General features: G+C 31.0%; 2 protein-coding genes across 7 annotated transcripts; both read right to left on the bottom strand.

Moving 5' to 3' along the window:
• Positions 1–10,279: 10,279 nt before the first annotated feature.
• LOC126844770 (putative uncharacterized protein DDB_G0286901) lies at positions 10,280–13,258 on the bottom strand. 5 transcript variants are annotated; one of them, XM_050583179.1, is made up of 3 exons: positions 13,118–13,258; positions 11,781–11,946; positions 10,280–11,717 (listed from the first exon to the last, which is right to left on the bottom strand). In XM_050583179.1, exons 1-3 carry the CDS (start codon positions 13,197–13,199, stop codon positions 10,322–10,324), a joined length of 1,644 nt encoding a protein of 547 aa, XP_050439136.1. In that variant the 5' UTR covers positions 13,200–13,258; the 3' UTR covers positions 10,280–10,321. The 5 variants fall into 5 exon arrangements, with proteins under 5 accessions (XP_050439136.1, XP_050439146.1, XP_050439160.1 ...); XM_050583189.1 differs by having other exon boundaries at positions 10,280–11,684; XM_050583203.1 differs by having other exon boundaries at positions 10,280–11,627.
• Positions 13,259–20,481: 7,223 nt separating this feature from the next.
• On the bottom strand, positions 20,482–22,963 carry LOC126844335 (uncharacterized). Of its 2 annotated transcripts, XR_007686562.1 has the most exons (3): positions 22,864–22,963; positions 22,671–22,773; positions 20,482–22,556 (listed from the first exon to the last, which is right to left on the bottom strand). XR_007686562.1 is itself a non-coding variant. In XM_050582466.1 (2 exons), exons 1-2 carry the CDS (start codon positions 22,918–22,920, stop codon positions 21,711–21,713), a joined length of 903 nt encoding a protein of 300 aa, XP_050438423.1. In that variant the 5' UTR covers positions 22,921–22,923; the 3' UTR covers positions 20,482–21,710. The 2 variants fall into 2 exon arrangements, 1 of the variants encoding a protein (XP_050438423.1); XM_050582466.1 differs by lacking the exon at positions 22,671–22,773 and having other exon boundaries at positions 22,864–22,923.
• Between the last annotated feature and the right edge of the window lie 2,089 nt (positions 22,964–25,052).

Here is a 25,052-nt window from a genome sequence, read left to right as displayed (position 1 = left end):
AATAAAACCGTCCGACACTACATAGTGTGCAGTATATATAATAATATAATATAGCGTGCGATGACACAATCCACATCCAACGAGTATCCTAATACTGTTAGTATACCGGATCAGAAGGTGCACGTGCACAAGGCCTAAGCAGTTTAAGGGCAACCGGGGTCCATTTTTTTCTCAACAACTCAAGGGCCGGATTGATTAATACATTAGTCGTGATTGGACTTATGATAAATAACCTGAACAACTTATTCTTTGTAGTTTATTAGGAATGTTATGAAGATTAGGGATCCAATAATGTCCAAAGTCTACGACGAATGACTCAATTCTAACTTGAACATCAATCGAATGTTATAATGATTAACAATCTGACTCTCAACATAAAAACACTATCGTATTAAAAAAATACATTCCCAGCAAAAATGTATTATAATTAAATCATTTCAACATAATGACATCATTCATGACATTGTGTCAATTAAATTAAAATGCATAAACTTTTTTTTTCCTCAAGCGTGTACAATATACTATTGTATGCTAAAATGTAATGATACAATTGATTTGACCTTTATGCGTTGGAAGTTAATATGGCTGTAAAAAGTTACAAATAAAACAAATTACACATATTATCAGACTGTGACATTGATTATAGTAGTATAGAGGTTAATTGCCTTTTCGAAATATAATCATAATATGATAATGATTGATGAATAACCAAGATGCAAACAATATCTAAGCCATGATTTGGTGGGCGAATTGTCTACAAAAATAATGTACCACCTGATTGACAATTGGCTTTGGCCACTTTACAGAAAACTAAGCGGGAACCACACTAGTTGGCTGGGGGAAATTAAAATACTTTAAATTTCCTTTAACTCGCTAAAAATAACAAGGATAGTTTACATCCACAGTTTTTTATCACCCGCAAATTTTTCCTGAGTTTTGCTTGAAGTCGTTGGCTAAATATTTTTTTATCTAAACAAAAAAAGCCAACCAAGCAATGTATAGTAACACCTTTTCATGTCTAGAAAAGTCACGCAACAGAGTAAATCTACATACAGAATAACGCACCTAGATGTCTCTCGTAACACGATTTAAAACTTATTGACGAACCTAATAAATTATATAATAATTTTCTATTTAAAAAAAACGATGTTTAGTAGTTGTATATTATACAAAATAAACTATCGTTCGGACGTGTCTTTTGATTAGTTATATTTAATAGTTAAGCTATACAGCAGGTCCAATGTTAAAGGTAACACCAAAATTTTTGATGATATATACATACTAAATTTTGAAAAAGTAAGTAATAAACTGTGTGTAACAGTTTTAATTTTTATCAAAAAATAATAGTAATGAGTTTTTGTATTTTTTTCAGTCAAAAGCTAGATTTTAAAACTAACTAGGGTAACTTTTAAAACTTAAAATGTATACATTTAATTTATTTTTATTTTTCATTATGAATAGGTAATTTGCTGACTAAAATGTTGACTGATCCATCACAAATTTTGAGTCAGTACTTTTAAAATGATTAGAGTTTAAAATTTAAGTTTCCCATAGGTTATATTTTCACACACACAGTATGTACTTCGTAGGTCACCGGATAAACATAACGTATTTTTTTTACTTTTACATGAACCGTCGCTTGAAAAGTCGATTGCCAATAACAATAATAATTACATTCGAGAATCCATCATAATATTATGTCAACGACCAACATGGACGAGACCAGTGGAAGTGTAGTGTACCTGATTAGGTACACTACATTGATGATTATCAATAAGATTCGCGCTCAATTAGACGTCCAACGACCGAAATCATTCGATTTGTTCGTTTTTGGCGATTCGTTTATAAAATATATAATAACACATTCTATTTATTTTATTATAACTGGTCGAAATATAAAAAAAAACCGTTCGGTAACGCGAATTGGTTACCAAACTAGGTGTAGGCTTTACTATTTAATATTATTTCAGCGAGACTGCCAATAATTTTTTTTGTTATTTTTTCTAGTCCGTTTGAAAATTACACCCTGAAATACGCGCTGTTTGTGGCCAATTTTGTTTTTTGTTTTGTCAAGGGTTTTTTTTTTGTTAACGATACACTTTTTTTTTATTGCTCGTATAAAGACCGCACACGCTCGAACGGTTGATGATTTATGTGGCATTTTTTTTTTTTTTTTGGCACCCCTGATTTGCCACTGAATTTTAGCAGAGCAGATGCGCCCGCCAACAACCAGAAGGTGATTTTTCCAAGTGCCCGTGACTGATCGAGAACGCGCACACAATGCCTCCTCCATGACCAATCTTATTAGTTCCGTTTTCGAGCACTTGACCTAAGTACACGCACCCCATTGACTTTTTTCACCGTGCACACTCGCTATAGGATATGATGGAAAAATTACCTATATATATGGTTTCTCTTGGTCGTGTAGCGCGTACCATACAATGTATATACATTATAACTATGTGTACATACAGGTCTGGGTCCAGAGCCTATGTGTATAATCCATTATAGCCGTGTCAAATTCTTAAACTCTTCTATGCGACAATACTCGTACAGAGTTATAGAAAATTATCGTTTTCTTGGTAATGCTGTACAAATAATGTACATTATTGCAATTTTTCTACCTGCCAATACCTATCATACGCATATTGTTAAATATATAGATATTTTATAGGAAAATTGAATATCGACATATTGATACGTTAATCAAATGTATTGCGTGAGTACACGCTACTGTTTCGGGTTAAGAAATAATTTAATAGTGGTTTTAATGGTTATTAGCGCTGAAGATACTAAATGATGATTGTTAAGATTTGATTTTTGGGAGGGCAATCAGAATGACCGAAGTTTATCATGAAATACGAATAAATAGAATATCTTACGAGTTATGACAATAATTTAAAATCGAATATGTTTATGATCATTTTTTTTTTGTAGGACTTAAAAATAAATAATTATTACAAGTTAACGGTCAAATTATTATATTTGTATTAAAAACAAACTATTTAATTTTAACATTTTAAATATTTAAAACAATTTAATATTAATTACGAAGCTGTAAATACATTTAATATTTTAAGAAATATGTCAGGTTGATCAGGTCAAGTTTATTTCGATTACTATTCGAACGCGTAGTGTACTTTGATAATTGGTAATAATTATTAATTAATTTGTCTATAGTCGGTTGGAATTTCTCAGGTAATAGTTCACCACGGAACATAAATGATTATAATATTTGATTAACATAAACCAGATAAGATAAGAATTGACAGCGCATGCGAGATTGTAATGTTAAATAATCTTATGACTTGGGAATAAGCAGCGTGTGCGTTATCTCCAATTTCAAATTAATCCAGCCAATGTTTACGGTCACGATTTTGCATAGAGTATAAATGGACTCTGTGGACTCTGATTTCTGATAATATAGAAATTCAAAATAGCATATTAATACGGCTTGATATTTTTCTTTTTTACTCGCATGACCCCTTAGTGCCGTGGTAATCGTCCGGCACAAAAAAAAACATTATGCCTAACAAAATATAAATAGAACGCTGCGAACAGACAAGACAAGCGTCAATAACGCGCCGTGTGTAAAAATTTTACTAAATAAAACAATAATTGCACTTAATTAGTACTCACTGCGATTCGTGTGTGCAATGTAACTTTCGCGTTTTAAATTAATTATATTTAATTAACGTCGATTTATTTTTTCCCATAAAATACACTTTGTCCGTCGAACCGCATCGCAAAAGTACTGACAGGCCAAGTAGAGAGTATTCGTTCATTATCGTCCACAAAAAAAAACAACAACACATCCAACCGTATCATTTGAAATAAAAATCCAGAATGACTATCTATAATATGGAGAAAAAAAACACCAATATGTTTTTGACAGAAAGGCATATTTTTTTGGTAGGTGTACAAAGACAATTTGTCGTTCTATATACAGCTGGGCATTATTATAGAGAAAAATATATAATATTATTGTTTTACCGGCGCGCCGTCGATGTACAACCGATAATAATAATAGTAATATCATTTTCTACAAACGATACAACCTACAATTTCGTCTGATCCGATATACCTATGTACTATGTACCTATTAGACAGCTCTTGATAACTGATATTATTACAAGCACAATATGACCAATATCGGTACAAATTAGTAGTACAGGTGCTTTTCGAAAATCCGTAGTATTCACAACAGTGTATTCTCTGTAGGACGGGGTGTTTCTGAATCAGCCGGTACCCGACCTATCTATATACACAAAGCGTACACACACACCCTGCAGACTATATTATTATACCGGTACGACCTACACAATGCGTTTTTGTCGCTTGCTAATAAAATATATTGTACGTTCAATGTACAGCAGCTATATTACGCTATGATACATTGGAAATGTTCGAGATTTACTGCTGTGCATAAGTGGCCCGCCGAAAACAACAGTGTACACCGAAACACGTGCCCCCAATTATCGTTAATGACCGGCCTGGTCGTCCCCGCGGGCTTCGGCCAAGTATATTAGTAATTATAACCGGCACTTTATTATGTCCACCGTCCGACATAAGCCTCCGCTAATGGTCAATTCCGGTAATCAATCAATACACACAGGACATATTGTATACAAAGCATCGAAAAGTGTCACGGTCTGCCCTTAGATATATATATTTGTGCGCACAACACACAAAAGTATTTATAGGTACCTCGAGATTACACCCAGAGCTCGTGCGGTGCACATAATTCGACACTCGAAATTTTCAACATTAAATAATTGTGTATGCGTCAGAGTGAAACCTCAACCTGATTTCGAATCGATCAGCTCGGTTTCTGCACAGCAGTGAACCCCGAATTGTAAGACTTGACAAATAATTATATTGAAACCACAGGGCAGCAGCTGTGTCACAGCACAGTTGACCATGCCCAGTAACTGATCACCTCTTCCAAATTTGTAACTTGTAAATACACAGCTTTGCAAAACCCTGATAAAATGTTTAGGTTAAAAAATGGGTTTACATTTTCAATGAATTTCAATTAATTTTTGAAAATAAAAAAAACTGGATTTTGTCCAACTGGGTAGCTTTTTTAAGTACACATTTTGAGACGCATTCTGCCCTGGAATAGTGAGTTGAAATCCTCTCGATCCAGGTCTGGTTAACATTTAAATATGATTTTCTCGATTTGGAAGGAGTTGGTCATGCAAGGTTTTGACCACCCAAAGTACCCGGCCTGCGGAACCAGTAAAGTTGTGTGCGACCAAAACATTTTTAAAATTAATTCATCTGGAATCAGTTTAAGCAGCCAGTGGCAATTTTTTGCTTTCAGTGGGGTATGTTAATATACATATTTATAATAACAAATATATTTATTAAACAACGAAATAATAGGACCGATAATATAATATTACAATGCGTTCAATTATAAAAATATATCTATTAATTATTTTTGCGTTTGAAGTCTAAATCCGCTCCGAAGAAATTACCCGCACTGGATAAACTTCTTATCATTTCATCTTTGAGTTGGGTTGCGTTAAATGTTTCCATGCTTCTATAAAAATGTTCAAATAAACTCTGATATAGTTTTTCGTCCCGATTGAAAGTACAACGTCTACGTGGTCGTTGTATACTTTTTCCTGCGAGTCGTTGTATTGCACATCGGCGGCTTCAAATAACTTTTCATATTATTTTACTTACACACAAACACTATGAACATTTGATCAAACAAGAAAAATAACTGTTTTTCCACAATGGTTATGCGATGATACTATTTTTTGCATGTTGTTATTTGGTTTGTGATCTGTTGATACATAATAAATACTTAAATAATATGCATTTTGCATAGTTTTTAAAAACTGTATTAACAAAGGTTTACGTTCTTTAACAATTCGCCATATTATTGTATTGTTATTAATGGTAAAATAAAAATAGAAAAGAAGAGCTCAGTAGGGTCGCAAAGGTCACACGTGCTTAAATTTGAAGTGATAAAACCATTTTTATAATAAGAATATTACTGAAAAATCTGTGTTATTAATATTCTATATTTTCTGCTGAAAATATGATTCATGGTGTATGTTTATAAAATATTTGCAACATTGTAATATTTCTAAAAATTATTATAAACCATTTATTTATTTATTACTGCTATAACATAATTCATAATATAAAGGTACCAGTTGTGTAAATTAAAAAAATAATATAGTATTACAAGTATGCACTATGCAGCCAAGTACAATAATTATATTATGTATTTCTCTAAATTTCTGATAAAAACCTTTTTGTGTACACCGTTTAGGTTAGGTAGAAAATTTACCCACTATATTATGATAATTTATTAAATACCAGCAATCCAGGTCGTCAATTAAGTAAGACATCATTTGCGTTAATTTTAATCTAGAGGAAGTAATAAATAAAAATGTATCTTCAATTAAAACATTACATATATTTTGGTTGTTGACCACAAAATTATTCTTTTACTGTTATTTGAACCTTAATATTTGTTTGATTATATTTTTAAGCACCTTTTTTTTTGTATCAAAACGCTCTTTCTTAACGAGGAGAATATATTCAAAGTAGTTAAGCTACAAAATATATCGAAATAGTATTACACATATTTTTAAATACAAACTAACGTAATACTAAAAACGTTGCGTTGTTTTTGATTAAATATTAATATTAAACCATTTTTTCCAGGTCTACCACGTATATGGGTAATTAGGTACAGATTGTATTAAATAAAAAAACAAAAATAATAATAATTTCCGGTTTTGTATTATCCAAGAAAAAAATGTACATTATCTATTATAATAATAACAACAATGTTACAATAATTATTGTTTACGACAGATAATGTACTATGTAGGTGAAAACTATATTGTAGATTTTAGACGGTCGGATTATTTTTAACGCCGTCCGCAATAGAGAGGAAAAAATTGTGCGCGTTTAATATATTACTGTAGAGTTCTTTTTTGATTGGTTTTGCAAGGTGCTCGTTGTCCATGTCGTTGTATTCGGCAGCCATCGCGTAGCCGACCATGTTGTGGTACCGGCACGAGAACTCCTGGCAAGTGGTCGTGAAGAAAATGTGCTTCTTCACGGCGCTGGCCTCGACTCCGAGACCCTGGACTACATGGAGGGCGGCCCGTATTTCACAAATCGGCTCGGTCGATATGAAAATCCGTTCGAATCTGGTTTGCATGACGTCCAACAGCCGGTCGAAGTTGTCGTAGAGCTCGTCCATCTTCGAGCGGATCTTCATCAGTTTCACCGACAGACTGCAGAACCTGCTTATTGCCGATATGCCCGCGCTCTCCACGGCGTTCATTATCCGGACGAACGCCTCGAAGTACGCTCCTTTGCTCTTGCAGTTCTCCACCGCGGTCCTCAGCGTCACCCCGGCAGCAACGGTGGTCGTGTCGCTCTCGTCCATCACAAAAGCCGTGAAATGCCTCGCGAACGTCGGCAGGTCGGCCGTTTTGGCGATGGGAAAACCCGTTTCGCTGTAAGGCACGGCTTCGGTGTAGCTCTCGATTATGTGGCTGGGCGGCCGCGGGATGTTCAAGTCGACGCCGAAACGGGCGCGGACTGGCGGTTTGCTGATACAGTTTAAATATCTGTTGGTATAGCACGTGCCGTGAAACAGACTGACGTGCAGTACGTTCTCCAAGTCGGCAGCTTCTTCGGCTAAATAAACCTGAGCCTTGGCATTGGCGAATTCCAATAGCTCGTCTGGCGATGATTCGTCACACTGAACGGCGCATACGATTATACAGATTCCAAACAACCGCATCATATTGTTAAGCGGCGATATTAAATATAGGAGTAATATAATACAATAAAACCGTTTATCCTGTGCAGATTTAAATTAATAACCTACTGGTGCGTTGTATATGACGTGGTTAACTCGCATAGTTAGTACTTAGCGGATGGTGTAGTCGTTTCTATTTATACCAAATTTATTACTCCCGATGTCTCGACATCAAAAACCTGAACAAATAAAAAACAGTCATGGCTAAAGATTTTGTACAATAATTAATATACAATAATATTACTTTTATATTGTTAGAGTTTCCATATTTATTCGTACCGTTTTAAAGGCATATTGAACAGATTTTAATTATTTAAACATTAACTTGAAAAAAATCGAATTCAAAAACTATTCGGGATAGAACCAACATTATATTTTGAAGAATGGAACTAAATTATTTTATTATTTAGGATTCGTTGTATTAAATGTTGTCATAATATATCTACGATCTAGAGCACTAAAAAATGACTATTTTATTTTGTATGTATTAGTAGGTTAGTAGTTCATAATTATTCAATACTCTGGTAGTGTAGTTTTAAGTCGATAAACACGTGGCATCGTCTAGTTTTCAAGTTGACTGCACAAAATGCGTTTCCACATTTAGCTGATAATAAATGTAGCATTTTTAAAGTAGTGTTCCATTACCAAAAAACAGACGGCCACATTATTCCAACTGTTATAGTAAATTATTTGCCTCTTATTTTGTTTATACCCATCTGACTCGTTTTTCTATAATATAATGTGATCTATAACATTATGTAACTTGAAAATAATTATACTAAGATGTTTTTTATAATAACAATGTTATTAACAAAACGTATTAAAATAATATTGCTAAAATTCTTGACCCACCCATTGGGTAAAAGAATTCAGCCAGCATAGCAGATAGCTACACTTAAGACGAATCCATGTCTTCAAAGAGAACTGGTACCTCGAAAGTGATATTATTATATAACATTCAGAAATTATTAATAATAATCGTGTCAATAACATAAACGATCTCTCTGGTTTTATTGTGGTGGTTCTATTTATGCTGAACAAAATTGGTGGTGTACAGCTGCTGAAAAGATTGGAACGAAGAGCATGGTAAAGCGGTAACCGACTGTCGCGTGTGGAAACAAAAAACACATCGTGACGGTTTGGTGTTCATATATATATTTTGTTATTATTATTTCTTTTAGTTTAATTTTTGTACGTTACAACAATTTCAATTAATAGGCGAGGGGAACGGGTTTAAATGTTTGGTCCACATGTGTATGTTTTTTTTAAACCCATTGATTAGGGTAGGAATAATGAGAGCAACGAAACAAAAAAATACATTCAAATGCCATCCGATCGACGAATGAAAAGGAGTAAAAAGCTGTACAAAACAAAACTGCTACCATGTACAGTATACGAGACACGCACACTAATCTTTTGTTCATGGTAAAACTAATAATAATAACAATACAAATATAATAATATACAGTCGGTTATTAATGTGTTCAATATATTTTTGTATACCAAATTGTTGTTATTAATGCGTACCGGTCAGACGTCCGGTGCGTTGTGTGTCTCATGCGGTAATTTATATATATACATACGTACATTTTTTTTTTTACAAATACAATAATAATTATTAAGTATATATTATTATGTATTTATATAGTCCACTCAAGTGACTGTCCAATGCGGTAGCCCCAACGGGACAGTTTGTGTGTATATAATTAGTATCGCCGAGACACGGTCACCGTATGTGCTTCAAAATTGATTTCTCTCCTCCCCCTTTACAGAAAAAAAAATTGTCTTATCCTCTCGTTGTCTGCGAATAGTCGTGTGCTCTCCCCGTGTTTCCTCCTAAGCGATTAATTTCGTTGACCACTCTCCGTGTCCCGGTGCAATGCCTACGCGTGGTTAAGTCTTACAAATTATTATAATCAAAATAATAATCGACAACCGATGTGTTCAATAACAGAACATAATATTATAATATATAATAGATTATTTTTTTGTATGAGTTTAACCTACCAAAACGACCGTATACTATTATGAATATGCGCAGGAAGTCTTTAGATATCTTTCATTACACCAAATAATTATTTGCGTGCGCTTTTTTTTTTTTTTAATAATTGTTAACGTACACGATCACAGTCCGTCGTACGTCAAGAGAAACGACCGTAATTACTAATTATCATTGTAATGTATGCGAGCACCAAGAGTTTGTCGACTTCGAGCCTTAGAGTTCGAACATAATATACCTAGAACCTGCGAGTTCTAAACTTACTCGTAGAGGTTTTTTTCCTTTTTATCCGAGTGCTACGGATAACACAATTAAAGACAAAAAATTTAAACTCTTTTAAATATATATTTTAGAATTATGTTTGAAAAATAAATGTATTTTATCAATTATTGTGTTTACTACATGCTTGGACTACTTGGACTACTACCAAAATTTGGAAAATAAATAGTTACATTTATGTAAAAGAAAACAAAAAATACGTTAAAAAATGTTTATTCAAATAGCATTATACCACCACATTATTGGTTGTTCTGGTTGTATTTGTTGTTGCAGATTTCTTGTCCGACAGACTTCTTCATGTAAGCTTCCAAAGAGTGCTTGATGAAGCGGGGCATATCCTGTTGCATTATGTTGTCAATGTTCTGTTGAATTTGTCCATCGCAGCTGTACCTCAGACCGTCGACGTTAACGTTGGTTCTAACATTCTGGCACTGTTGGTTGTTAATCGACTTGACAACGGATACTTGGACGAGAATGTTGTTGGCGTTGAAGTTGCAAGATTTGGCCTGCACGTTGTTTCCATTAAGGTTGCCGCTGAAATCACCGTTCCATTGGACATCGTTCAAATTGGTGGTGAAACGTACTCTGTAGGTGTTGGCGTCCATACGCGTGTAGGACATGGAATCGATTTGCTTGTGGTTGTTTTGTATGTTTTGCACACCAATGTTGTTCATTTGGATGTTGTTGTTATTTTCTTGCCATGCCATGTCGTATAATTTTCCTTGTTGGCCGTTGTTGTTGAATGTAATGGGAGATTGGATTTCCGCCTTGAGCTTGGCCAACAATCCCTTGTGGGTAGATTCGTACACTGCGTTGGAAATGGTCTGTTCCAAGACGTTCAAGTATTTCTGTTGGACGGGCTCGTTCAAAACTTGAGTTTCTTGACCATTCTCGTTGTTGATGGTGAGGTCAGCGTATTCAAACTGGGCGGGTCTGATGATACCTTGGCCGGCGTTGAAACTGGACGACACGTCGGTGCGGACATTGTTGAGCTGAACGTTGAATCGACCGTTTTGGGCCTCGGGCAAATCTGATTTGTAAGATCCGACGGTCTTGAGCTGATTGAATTTGTATTGGACAAACACATTGTCGTTTCTCTGGTTAATTGACACGTATTCTAAGTGGCCGTTATCTATGTTCGTCATCTGACCGTTTTGGAAATTGACGAAGTGGCGTTGAGGCGTCGACTGACGGGACATTTTGACGACAACTTGTCTTACATTGACCGGGTTTTGAATGTCTTGGACTCCGATGTTGTTGTTGGAAATTTGTTGTTCGTTGGCGATTATCTTTTCCAGAGCGGCGAATTTCTTAGTAATGCCGTTGCTAAGACTGTTGGATGGGCTGACAGTGACACTATTTGAACTTTCGTATTGCTCGCCAGAATTATTTCCATTGTCCTTGGCCTCAAACGAATTGTCGTAGTCATTGTTACCGTTGTTGTTGTTGCAGTTGTTGTTGTTGTAGTTGCAGTTGTTGTTGTAGTTGTTATTGTAGTTGTTGTTCAAACCGTTGTTGTTGTTATTGTTCAAACCGTTGTTGTTGAAGTTGTTGTTATTGTTCAAACCGTTGTTGTTGTTATTGTTCAAACCGTTGTTGTTGAAGTTGTTGTTATTGTTCAAACCGTTGTTGTTGAAGTTATTGTTATTGTTCAAACCGTTGTTGTTGAAGTTGTTGTTATTGTTCAAACCGTTGTTGTTGTTTAAATTGCAATTTCTGCCATTGCAGTTATTGTTGTTGTTGCAATTTCTGTCATTGCAGTTGTTGTTGTTGTTCAAATTGTAGTTGTTGTTGTTTTTATTGTTAATATCATATTCATCGTCGTATAAGGTAAACTGTTGGTTGTTTTGGTTATTTTTTGAATCTGTAAGGTAAAATATAAAATATTAGCTCAACATATTTGAAAAATATTTATAATTTATGGTAAAACATAAAATGGAAACGAAATAAAAATACTATAATTCAAAGTGTTCAAATGGTCAGATGGGCTAATTGTAAACAATTTTCGAAACGTATTTTTTGCAGAATTCATTTACATCCATTAGTTAATAAAAAGTTTTTTTCTATAAAATTGTACAAGTGTATATTATAAATATAAATTTAATATATATACCATAGGGAAAAAAATGTTTACTTTTAATAGCAAGTTCTTAAAATTCGATTTTACATTTACCCCAGAAACCCCTTTATTCCGGGGAAATTTGAATACGCTTTCACATATTAAGTAACATATACACATTTTTCAAAAAGTGGTCGAACGGTTCATTCTCGCACACATTTGTAACTTATGTTATCTTAATAATGCTGCTAACAATGTAGAATATTATAAAAAAAATGTACTACTTATACAACTTTAAGATTAAATGTAGCTGTTTATACATTTTTAAAACGTCAGCTTTGTTTTCGGTTACCCCTATGTATACACTTAGCCCACTTGACTTTATTTATCCAACAACTACTCAAAATTAAAAGGCAAAATAGAAACTAAATAATCGTTAAATTGTCTACAAATAAATTGTAGAGTGTTATTTTAAAATTTTAATTTACAAGTTTTATCAATATTAACAATGACAAACAACTCAATTTTGTTGTATTTTAAGTATTTAATTTTTGAATTAAATATAGGTACATTTTACTCTTTCACTTTTAGCTGAAAATTGTACCTATTTGTTGTTAACTTTCAATTAAAAACAGTTAATTTAGTTAAAATTAATGTAAATGTAAATTAAATATTTCAATGACTATTTTAAACTTTAAATAACTGTTAAGATGTTTTGATAACTTTTGTGTCTTTATATAAATCTCAAGTATTTCGAATACATGCAACTTAAAATGTAATGAACCTTAATATTGAGTTATATATTTATAGTTTTTTGAGTGGTTAAGGAAGTTAAAAAAAAAAATGTACACCAGTTGAGCATAATACACATACAGTTAGGTAATCATTTAAAAAATCAAAATTTGTAATAACCGTTAAACTATAGCTAATAAATGTTTTTAATGCGAATGTATAATAGGTACTTTTCGGTACTCACCATTGTGTTTGATTCTCAAGCCGGTAGCGTGGACAGCCAATAAGGCCACCAAGATTGAAGCGATTGCCAAAGATGCCCTCATGTTGATGTCTGACTTGAACAAGATGAAACTGAAGTCTGATGCATATTGGCTGGATACAGGGAGTATTTATACAGCCAAAACTGATGACTTTAGTTAACTGCTCGGACGCGTGAGAATAATGAAAAATAAACTTCGTAATCCATTTACCTGACGGAAGCAAATAAAATTGTGTCTGATTTTTACGACCTGAGATAATAACGTTAACCGATAAGTATATTATACTATATGCATAATATGTTTGGTACAAAAATGTACCTGCTTAACAGAATGTCATAAGTTTACATCAATCGCGTTGCCAATTAATTTGTACCGTATCGGTTGAATACATGTCAATACCCGGAATATACTATTAGTCGCAACTCTATACTGCAATCGCATCATTTGTTATTATTAATATAATTAAAATACTGACGTAGGTACGCGTGTGCCCGTTACAAATTATCAGCAATAATCAACTGTTTTGTTGAAAAAGTTCACGTATGGTTGGTTTTCTTAACTGACATTAATTTATTTGTAAAATGTAATATTCTTATGCAAACGAGCAACGGATCAACTTTTGATAATTATAATAAAAATCATAACATATTTTGACATTATTTCAAAATAATTAAGTACAAAATATGTACGGCGTCGTATCGTTTGGAAGTAATATTAAATAAGTACTTACAAATAGAAGTAAATTTAAATTCTAAATAACCATTTCAAAAATATTCCCTTTTTGAATAATTTGTAAACGATCAATTAATCATTGAATAAAAATGTAAGCGCTAAAAAACATTATAACAAGGGATGATTACATTCCATTTTTATAGAATTTTTTTAAAACTTATTACTGATATAATCTGAAAAAATTGCTTATTTTTACAATTGAATATTAAATTTAATTAAAAATACATAATTTAAAGGAATTATTTTGTACTTTGAATTTTGTCATTTAGTCAGTTCATGTACTACTATTACCTAAATTAATTGCTTAATACACAGGAAAAATTTAGTTCCAGCAACTATTTATTTAGTTATTCCAAAAAGAAATTGTTTGTTTCCCTATATTAACCATAACTTTCGTTGGACCAACTATATATTTTTTTCTGTGTATGTAAAATATTATTTGGTTTTGTTAAAAATCTATAGCCTATTTTTTTAATATAAAATATATTGTACCATAAATGCAAAAATTGAAGTATTAAGATTTTTTTGGTCTACTCTTGTATTATTAAAATGTCAATAACTTTTCTTTGATGTCTGATGCGATACCTATTGATTTTTGTTAGTGGATATTATTAAATATGTAAATTATACATTTCCTACAAAACAACTATGAAAGCCTTGAAGCATATCGACTTTTGACAAATTGCCTTTTTTTCGCAATCTGAAAATATTAAAATTAATTTATGGCGATAGGTTGAAAACGGTTTTCAGCGAAAAGTCCAAACTCCCATTATACTATTAATCATTTAAACGGTAACAACAGCTAACTTGCGTGGTCGGTCGAAAGTTTTTCTAAATATATCAACCTACATTATTGTTTTTTTTTTTTAGGTAAAGAGTACTTTTTCCGGGTCATGTTTTTTATACGGCCCTATTTTAACGAAACGGCAGATTAAAATATTTAATATGTCGAATGTATGAAATATTTAAACCATGCTCGTACCTATAAGCCGTTAATAAGCATGTTTGATGTTAGCAAAGCATGTCACCGTTAAATTATGCACGTTTTTGGGAAAACCATCTCGTGGCGAAAAATCGTATCACGGACAGAAAAGCATTTCGGGAAAAAAACATAAATATTATATAAGTATAAGACTTGCCCAAATAACTAAATAGTATGTAGGTACACCGTACGTAAAATATACAGGCGGTACATGATACAAAGTGTATATTTTTTATGTAAGTATACTAACACGAGTGACCGGCGGCCCACCTTAAGTCATTAAAAAATCAAACTTGCCGTTCGACCACGACCACAAAGTACTACGATTATTATTGTCACAACTGCATATTATTATGATAATAAATGTAGAAAATGTGTACTTGAATAAATTGCATTGTTGAACGATATTATTAGGTATACATTATAGCAGGTACGGTGTATTTTATTATTATAGACGTTATGCGACCACCGTCAGTTGTTCAGTGTGACCGTTGAATAAAATATGATTTTTGGCTTGCCGTTTTCGGTCGGTTGCTTTTGCCGGAGGCACAAAGTTTTCCTGGCCCGTCGCCGCCACGTGACACGGGTCTCTAATGACAGATCAGACCGCCGCCGTTCCACTTTGTCCCTTTAACGCATTAACCTTTGTCGCGTTAGATTATTCAATTTGGCCTCCCCCATTTTGCCTTTATAGCCGCCGCCGCCGCTCCCAGGGCTCATCACCGAACCCATTCAGTTCGGATTAGCTCATGCTCAAAAGCGCAAAAATCCACCCGACCCGTTTAAAAATCTCATACTCGTAAACATGTATTTTTCTTTGACTTTCAAAATTCCGTTGCCCGCTCATACCGCATCATTTTTTCTATTTCTGTTTAATCCATATTTATGGTGTCGTTGGAATTGTACAAATAAAATAAAATAACCTTACAGGGTGATAGTTTGGCACGAGCCACTAGTTTTCTAGGAAAATATTTGCAATTTTGTTCTTTTAGAAAACATTCGTGGTATTAAACATTTTGTGAAGATACCAAATATTCACCTCTTATTATTTTTCCAAAGCTCTATCGACTTTTTTCGAAATATTAACGGTATACAATCAATTAACTTCTTCTATATTAAGAAATAGTTTGCTGAAAATGTTGACAGTTCGATACCCAGTTTTGCTTAATTATTTTTAAAGTAACTAGAATCTAGGACGGGAGGAAGGGTGGAATGTAGTATTAATTTTATCTGGGCGCATTACTAACTTTAGTAACTTTTAGAGGAATAACCCAAATCTGGCTGTCGACCGGTCAAAATGATCAGCAAATTATTTTAATCTAAAAAGTTAATAAAATGTAAACCATTTAAGTTTCAAAAGTTGATACCACTCTGAAAAAAACTAAAAATAACATTTATTTCTAAAGAAAATGTGGGTTTTACGTTAAATTGAACTCCCTGTTTAAACTTAATTGTATACGTAGACGTATATATAATTTTATGATATATTTTACTCTTTTTTTTTTTTTTTTAAAAATCAAGTATGGTAATTGAAATGAAAAATTGGATAACTTTAAGAGCTTGTTATAAATGATACACATTAATAATGAGAAGATTCAAGATAGATACTTTCCTGAACATTAATATTATACTGGTGATCGGATTTTGTACCCATGCGGTATAATGATATTGAATTTGGAAAAAGACTGTGTGTTATTTAGGTTCTTATTATAATCACCTTGACGTGTATAATAGTGCAGTGAAGAGTGCCAGAACTTTATCTGATATAGTACATTCACTACAGAGCTTTAAAGAAGTAAATCATAAAAACAAAAATTTTCTCCTACATTCTTATACTTGTTGAATTCATTTCTTAATAATAAAAGATTTATTTAAAATAATTGACTAAAAATTAAATATCAAGAAAGTCATGCTGATCCCTACTTGGTAAGCTTTTTTATGGGTACCTAACGGAATTTTTTCCCTAAATATATCTGTATATTATTTATTGTTTTACAAAATAACTTATGATTATTGTTTGGCCATTCATTTTTGTATTATCAAATAACGCATACAATTTTAAAAGAACATATTTTTTAAAATTATTATTAACAAATAATTAGTAGAAATAACATGACATATTATATTATCACATCCGTTCGTTCAAATGAATTCATAAAAAAGACAGTTTTTTACCGTTTAAGAGAAATAACTAAACATTTCATTAAATGGACATCTTTATAGGATATGGATATTGAATATATTTTTTTCATTTGGCCAGTCAATCTATAAAATAAATGATTTTTTATGATACACATAATTATGCTATACATCTGAACGAATACGATAAAATAACAACTAGATACAACAGCTATTGAATTTCAATTTAGCCTTGACACAAGCACAACGGTTTATAATACATTTAAATAATATGGCACTTAATATTTATAACTGAATCTATAATAATGAAACTATTTTTTTTAAATAATCAACTATATTATAATATAAATATATTATAGTTATTATAAAATATTTATTTATAGAATAATAATATAATAATTATACATGGTCAAAATGCCAAATACGAACGTTTGGAGCGACCCCCTCAGATTTCTTTTGAAAATTACACTACATGTCTGTTGCGATAAAAAGAATGTTCTCAAATATATTTGGATTTTTTTTCCCATTATTTTGACTATGGTCGAAAAAACAGATCTTATTTCTTAACATAATTATTTCAACTACTTTGATTACCGTGGTTGTTTTCCCCTGTTTTTTACTTATCTATGAAATTTCACCTATTTTGTTTTTTTGTTTTTCTGAGCATTTTTTATAAAGAACCCAATTTGAAATTTACACATTTTATGTAAAATTATCTCAGCTTCCTGAAAAAAAGATTAGAAAAATTGTTAAATTTTGGAAAACAAAAAAAACAAATTTTTAGATTATTAAGTCAATTTTAATAGTTTTCTGCTATTTGTAAAAAAAATCATTATTTTTTCAGAAAGCTGAGATAACTTTACATAAGAAACTGATTTTTAATAAAAGTTTTTTCTATTGACGGCCAAAGATACTATAAAAAATTATAAAAAGGAGTGTCAAGAAAAAACTAAAAATAGTTTTTACGACCATGGCCAAAATAATGCAAAAAAAATCTAAACAAATTTGACAACATTCTTTTCATTGTAACAGATATGCAGATTTTCAAAAAAAATTTTACGGGTTCGCTCCAAACGTTCGTTCGTATTTGGCATTTTGACTCATGTACAGTATATCAATATACGTTTTTTTATAATAATTATATCTAAAAATAAAATAATGAGTTTATTTTATTATTCGATATTGTTGTATGTTAATTAATACATGTTATAGATTGATATAACATAACACCAGCTGTAAAAAGTTTGCAGCTGCTTATCTACCTTCTATTAACGTTCACTAATTACTTAGGTACTTAATAAACAAATTAGATTATCATTCATCACCAATGCATTGCCCTTATTAAATTATTCTTATCAAATATTAAATAGTATTTTATTTTACCTAAAAATGTACAGAACATTATTTTTAGTTTTTCTCATTTTCATATCAATGATTTATTATCAAAAGTGTTTATACCATCGACACCTAAATTATTAGTTGACAAAATAATAAATAACAATTATAATTATAAATATAATAGATACGTTTATTTTTGATATAAAAATAAAATGTAATCTAGATTTTAGAGTTAATTATAGTTAAGTAATCAATTGCTCATTAGAAAACAAATTCTTTATTTTGTATTACTATTTTCTGCTGACGAGCCATCATATTATCGAATAAAGGCTATTAAAATATATATATATATATTTATATATTTTCTGCCGAGCTTTGACTGTATGAACGGTTTAATTATTATTTGTAATATTAGTATTAATATATAGTATAATTATATATTTGACTTCTATATCTAGATTACCCGCATACTTATTATAGTGTGATTATATTTTTAAATTATTAAGATATGAAGAAAAAACAGTAAAAGATACAGCTGTTGCGGGGTGTCGTATAAATTATTATTTTATAAAAAGGGTAGTCGGATAACTCGAAGATATACATTTTTTACAATATTAATTAAAATTATAATATTTACTGGAAGCATAAAAAGATGGCAGAATGTAATTTAAATTTGAGTACTATTTTAAAATATGATGATTTGTTTTGAATGTAATTAGGAAGTGTAAAGTTTATTGTAATGTGATATTATCTTGTTATTACTTATTATACAATTGTTTTCTGAGAAGGCGGAAAACATAATTTAGAGTCAAGAATGGTATAAAAACACTGACGTAGCTACAACCTACATTTGTAATATTCACCTTATTATTTATTTTATATATATACTACAAAAAAACAAATTTTATAACAGTAATATCGACGCTGTAAGAAGCATTGTATTATATTCTCAAACTTATTCAAAACGATCATAATGGTTTCGCGTATAATATTGTTAAATTTTGGTAACAGATAGCGCTCTATAAACTTTCAAAGTTTTTATACTAAAATAATAATTGGGGCTTACTTACAAAACATCTTTTTTGTTATTATATTTAATTAATTTATTTTTATTTTTCATTAACATATGAAACTTATTTTGGTTAATTTTGCTCATCATTACTAACCCTCCCCCCTCTTTCGAGAAGCAAAATGGTTGAAATCTATTCAAAAAAGGTAATTCTGTTGTTTTCCTAGTTCATTTTTAAAAATATCCATTTTATAAAAAAAAAATGTACAAACTATATTATGTTTGAATTTTAAACGACAATGGCCGTACTAAAAAGATTATTATACAAACTTCTCATACCTATGCCTATTTTTTTCGTAAAAAAAAAAAATAAAATCGTATTAATTTATTATATATATTTACATAAATTTTTCGCTGCCTTCGCATATTGTTTGAGCGGAATATGATTTTCTGATTTCTGTAATTATGACTAATCTAAAAAAAAAAATAGGTCGAAGAAATTATTATTTTAAATTCCTGATATTCTAAACTGACTTGTAGTAAAATTACTTCTGATTTTCATCTTTTGTGAATTCCTCACTTAATTTGACACCCCTTCCTACGGTAATAATTACTGTTTGTAAATATTTGATTATCTTCGTGCCTGACTGGTAAAATTAATTAGTACTATTTTTTGTTGGATCTTATTTCAAAAACAAATCCCCTTAAATGTATATTTCAAACGTTTTCAAATTGTGATATCTGGCCCGGATAGTATAATATACATATAATTGAACAATATTAATACATAAATTGTATATTAATTGATTCTCGGTTGTGTGACGTTATCAACACTTAACACGTTATATTAAATGGATCAAATTATTCGTTTAGGACTATAATATGCACTTACATAATATTTATTTTATTTTATTACATTTATTGACAATAAAAGTAGTGGACTAACAACATATGCAAATGATTTTTTAGGACATTACCTATATTACATTTGACTTGTTCAGTACATATTTAAACGTAGTGAAATATAAAAAAATAACCGTAAATTGATAAGTTATGCTGAAATAATAAAATGTTTTATTTTTTTAGTTATACGTAAACTAACAGATTAATGATAATAGATATAATAATCTTTTTTGTATGTTCTTTTTCTTACAAATTAAAATGTATACATTTTTTTGACAAGTTAGATATTTTATAAAAATAAAGTGAAAAAAGACAAAACTATCATTTTGTTGAACTGGATGTTTAAAATTCAATCCTCTTGCGGCACGTAAAGGGAATGAGTAATCACGACTAAACTAAAAATAATAATTTTTTTCACGGTATTCAAAAATGTTGTCCTTAATGAATACCTAACTTTTATCACCTCGTCTATAAATAAGAACTAGCCTATATATCCATGAAATTCTACATATTTGATTAATAATTTTATCTCCAATTGTGGAGTGAATATGATAATTATTTTAACGAAGTTTTTTTTCTGTACTCCATTGAAAAAAAATATATAATTTTGCAACAACAACAGACAACAAAATAACAAAATTAGGACTATAGAAATATTAAACTTTTATAAATTTATTTTATTTTATTTTACTACTTTATTTATAATAGGGTGATTGTTAAAGATATTAATTTTTATTTTTATTTAACAGTCGCCCTCCAATTTATTTATTTGCTGTTCTCTACACTTAAGAAATAGGCTTTTAAGTTTTTTTTTCTGAATTAAGTTTTTACTAAATTTAATAACTCATAATAGTTTTTTAATTTTTAAATTTAAATTTGTTTTTATTTTAAACTTGTTATAAATTTAAAAAAGCCATTTTTTAGGCTAATCCAATGAAAGCGTGTATACGCCCTGGCAAATCAGGAACACTGTTGGCAATATAATAATTTTTGAAAAAAGAAACTATAGGTTGATATAATTACTAACGATACCATTAAAAATGTATTAATGACTTTTACTATGATTACTATTAAGTGTTATTAATAATTACAAAAGGTTAATAATATAATATTTATTATACACTTTTAGTTTATACCGGTTCGTGAAATAACAATTTTAAAATAAAAATAATATGAACTTTAATTGATCAGTGTGACGCTGCTTTTTTCGGTACTTGAAAAGTGGATCTCGACAAAGCTAAAACTTTTTTCTTTTTTTTGTTGTGTTTTTTGGCTATTTTGTTGTGTTTTACTAGGTATTTTTATTTTTTTTTAATTTGATTTTGATTCAGTTAGACAAAGGTCCGATACCGTACAGAGGTAAGAACTATGAAGATAAATAAAATATTTTGAACGGTAATAAATTTACGATGAGTTACATATCAAACAGTAATTCCAATGTATGTGCACTTATAATTGGTACAATAACGTCCTAAAAAATAAATGATGCACCGGCTATAGTGCTGTACATTGTCTCTATGAGACTATTTGCACTATGCGTTTCATCCATATTTACAAATTGAGTTGGACTCACGTAATCGACCATGTTGCCATACCGATGAGTGAACTCTATACACGTAGTCTCGAAAAATGCGTACCCTTGATCTTTTTGCGAACGTTCAATATTCTGTAAAACTTCAACGGCAAATTCTATTTCACGAATTGGCGCAGTCGAAATGTTGAAATTTCTAAACTTCCATTCGATAACGTTTAACAGCCGTGTGAACGTAACGTAGATATCTTCCATTATTGCGTCATCGGCGTTCTTTAACTTAGTGGCTAAAACACAGAATCTAAACATTGTCGAAATACCTGCGCTTTCGATGGCGTTCATAATCCGGACGACCGCCTCGAAATGCTCTCCTTTTCTTGTACAATCCTCAACTATAGTCTGAAGGGTCACGCCGGCGGCGACCGAAGCCAAAGCGGTGTTGTCCAATTTAAAAGCCGTATAATACCTTGGCAATATTTTTCCCACAGGATTCGCCGCCGTTTTGGGTATGGGCACCATCGACTCATCGTAAGGAACGCTATCGGTGTAGGTGTCGATTATCTCAGTGGGCAGCCGTGCTATATTGAATTGTGTTCCATTTGCATGATAAGCCGACGGTACCTGTTGAATACAGGGTTTTTCGTTTATCGTGTAGCACGTATTGTCGTACAAATTGAATTTCAATACATTTCCGACTTTGTGAACATTTTTTGTTAAAAAATCCGCAGCGTTTATGTTCAATTCAAACGGCCGCAAACATTGAACAGCCCGTAAGATTATACAGACCTGTAACAAAAACATATTTTCACTAGTCTCTTAGGTTGTTACAATAAAAATTTACTGAAAACAATATTCTCGGCTTTGTACCCAAACTATGGTTAATATATAACGTATACCTACGTGCGTGGTCGTTGTACGATTGCTATGTTTGTATAGTTGTATTATATTTGATATGTTGCAGTGATTTAATATTAATTAATATTTACTCGTTCCACGTGAACACCTTATATTAAATAAGAAAACAACAATATTTTGATATGCTACATAATTTTCAGCTTGAAAATTGGTTTTTTTTTAAAATGCGATACTATACCTTAATTATAAAGATTGTGTGCTTCATTCTTATCACCTTTTCATAACTTGTTTGCATTATTTTGTAAATTATACACCGAAATTTACGACGTTGTATGGCTTACAACAAATATTTAGAAACAAATTACATGCTTATTTAAGTGACGAATTACCTTGCTCCCAACTACCTACGTCACAGCGTTTAAAGAAGTATAAAGTAATATTGTATCATGTGTGTTATTTTACCAATGAATAAATATTGAATAAAACCTGTGTTAATCGTAACAACAAACGACGTTATAACGTTTGACTATACAAATGTTATTTTACATTTTGGGCAATGACGCACTTGACATGTTTTATCGTTAGTTAATTATTAAGGGTAAGGTTGGAATATTTATTATAGAATAACAGCTATATTATATAGTTATAATTGAAGATATGTGCAATAGTTATAACATGTCTGGAGGTCAGAAAAAAAAAGTCTAACAAAACAAATGACTCTATATAAATTTTATAGAAAATACAGTAGATTATGTTAAATTGAGACAAAGATAGATTACTACATTAAGAGCACGTCACGAGTCAGTTATTTTAGGTGTACGGCGTATAATATTGCTTTTAGGTGTCTCTTTAATATAACTATAATGACTACAAGAAAAATAATACAATTAATACCTAATCAATAATGATAAATAAAAATATTAAAATTTTTTGAGGCTATTGGGGCGTTCCCGACATATAACAGACAAAATCAAAGTTTAAGACTTTAATTAAATTAATTTTCGCGAAAGGTTAGCTAAAGTCATACATTTTCTACCATACTACAAGGTGGCCTTTTTATCGTGAACCACTAAAATATCTCATTGAGTTTAATTATTAATTTAATTTTTTTTTTTTCATAGTGTTTTTATATAATTTTATTTCAATTTTCCACAAATTTGTATGTTCCTACACCTCTACCAAACTAATTATTTTTATATCAACTTTGGTAACTTTAATAGTATAAGAGGTTAAAGGTCAGGATAGGAGTGGATGTGCAAGCAGATTAAAATAATACTACACACCACCTTTCCTCCTGCCCTAAACTTGAAACTTCAATTTCTTTAAAAATAGTTATCCAAAACTGGTTATCGACCAGTGAAAATTTATAGTGCTTTATTCTCAATTTAAAAAGTTAATGAAACGTATGCGTTCCATTTAAGTTTCAAATTTGCTATAAAAAAAGAATTTGGGAGGGGGTAAAAACAAAATTGTGAAAAATTGAGATCACCTTGTATAAAAACACTAGGAAAAAAAACATTTATTTCCTATTAAACCCTATTAGATATTGAGTGGTTCACAATAAAATGATCACCCGGTATAGACAAAACTGTGTATTCGAAGAACCCAAAGTAATTATTAAAATATGAGCAGTTAAATATGTGTACAGTTTACTGCTTTATTTTCCATAATATGTTTTCAAACACATGCCTCTTTATTGACTGTTGTAAATTAAAAAAAAACTATGTAGAAAGTTTTTACGAAGTAAAAATTAAGTTGAACAACAAAGGCGTCGTTTAAAATACTTAAAAACGAATATTATAAATTCATTATTTTTTTAGACGCGTACAGTGTATTTCTATTTTTTAAAAGGCACTGTCTTAATGATGATTCCAATTATAAATTTAGTAAACGTTAAATCATTGTTAATTTTATTTTTATTTCATATATTGTTAAAATATTCAACGTCGGCCGAAGAATATAAAAACAACAGCATCCAAGTAATTGCTATTATAATAAGTTCATTAAGAGGGTGCTAACAAACAATGCATATCTGAAATACTTATTTGAGACACTCTTTTTCTATTACTAATCTGGTTCGCAAACGTGTATGGACCCCTAGAATACATAATTACATTAACTGATTATACAATTATAATTTTGACAATGATTTTGTGTAGGGAATTCAATGGGTGAAACAACCTCTAGATACAATTATCTATAACAAACAATTGTTAGAGCTTCTGAACGGCGTGGAAACGTTGGAGCAAGTAAACGAAAGCGGAGACCAAAAGTTTGATTTTCATGAAGATGATACGAATCTGTTGACAACATTTTGTAAAGACTCGAAGTGTCTGCGAAACAAATCCAAATCTATACTCAAGTACAAGAGAAAACTGGAAGCGGTGCAATGTATGAACGTTCTAATAATAGAAGACGTATTGGTTA

The sequence above is a fragment of the Adelges cooleyi genome, unplaced genomic scaffold (assembly GCF_023614345.1).
Source record: "Adelges cooleyi isolate 19-005CV unplaced genomic scaffold, UGA_ACOO_1.1 ACOO_flye_CR_arks_rails_tigmint_CR_PRNA_108, whole genome shotgun sequence".
Classification (NCBI taxonomy): Eukaryota; Metazoa; Arthropoda; class Insecta; order Hemiptera; family Adelgidae; genus Adelges; species Adelges cooleyi.
This window is presented reverse-complemented; position numbering and strand designations above follow the sequence as displayed.

What these genes read in the sequence shown, in the direction of transcription:
- LOC126844335 (XM_050582466.1), bottom strand. Translation starts at nt 22,920, where the DNA reads ATGCAAACAAGTTATGAAAAGGTGATAAGAATGAAGCACACAATCTTT. An exon ending in ACACAATCTTTATAATTAAG is followed by an intron (nt 22,557 to 22,863) that starts GTATAGTATCGC and finishes TTTTTGTTACAG; the next exon opens with GTCTGTATAATCTTACGGGC.
- LOC126844770 (XM_050583173.1), bottom strand. Translation starts at nt 13,199, where the DNA reads ATGAGGGCATCTTTGGCAATCGCTTCAATCTTGGTGGCCTTATTGGCT. An exon ending in CTTGAGAATCAAACACAATG is followed by an intron (nt 11,947 to 13,117) that starts GTGAGTACCGAA and finishes TTTACCTTACAG; the next exon opens with ATTCAAAAAATAACCAAAAC.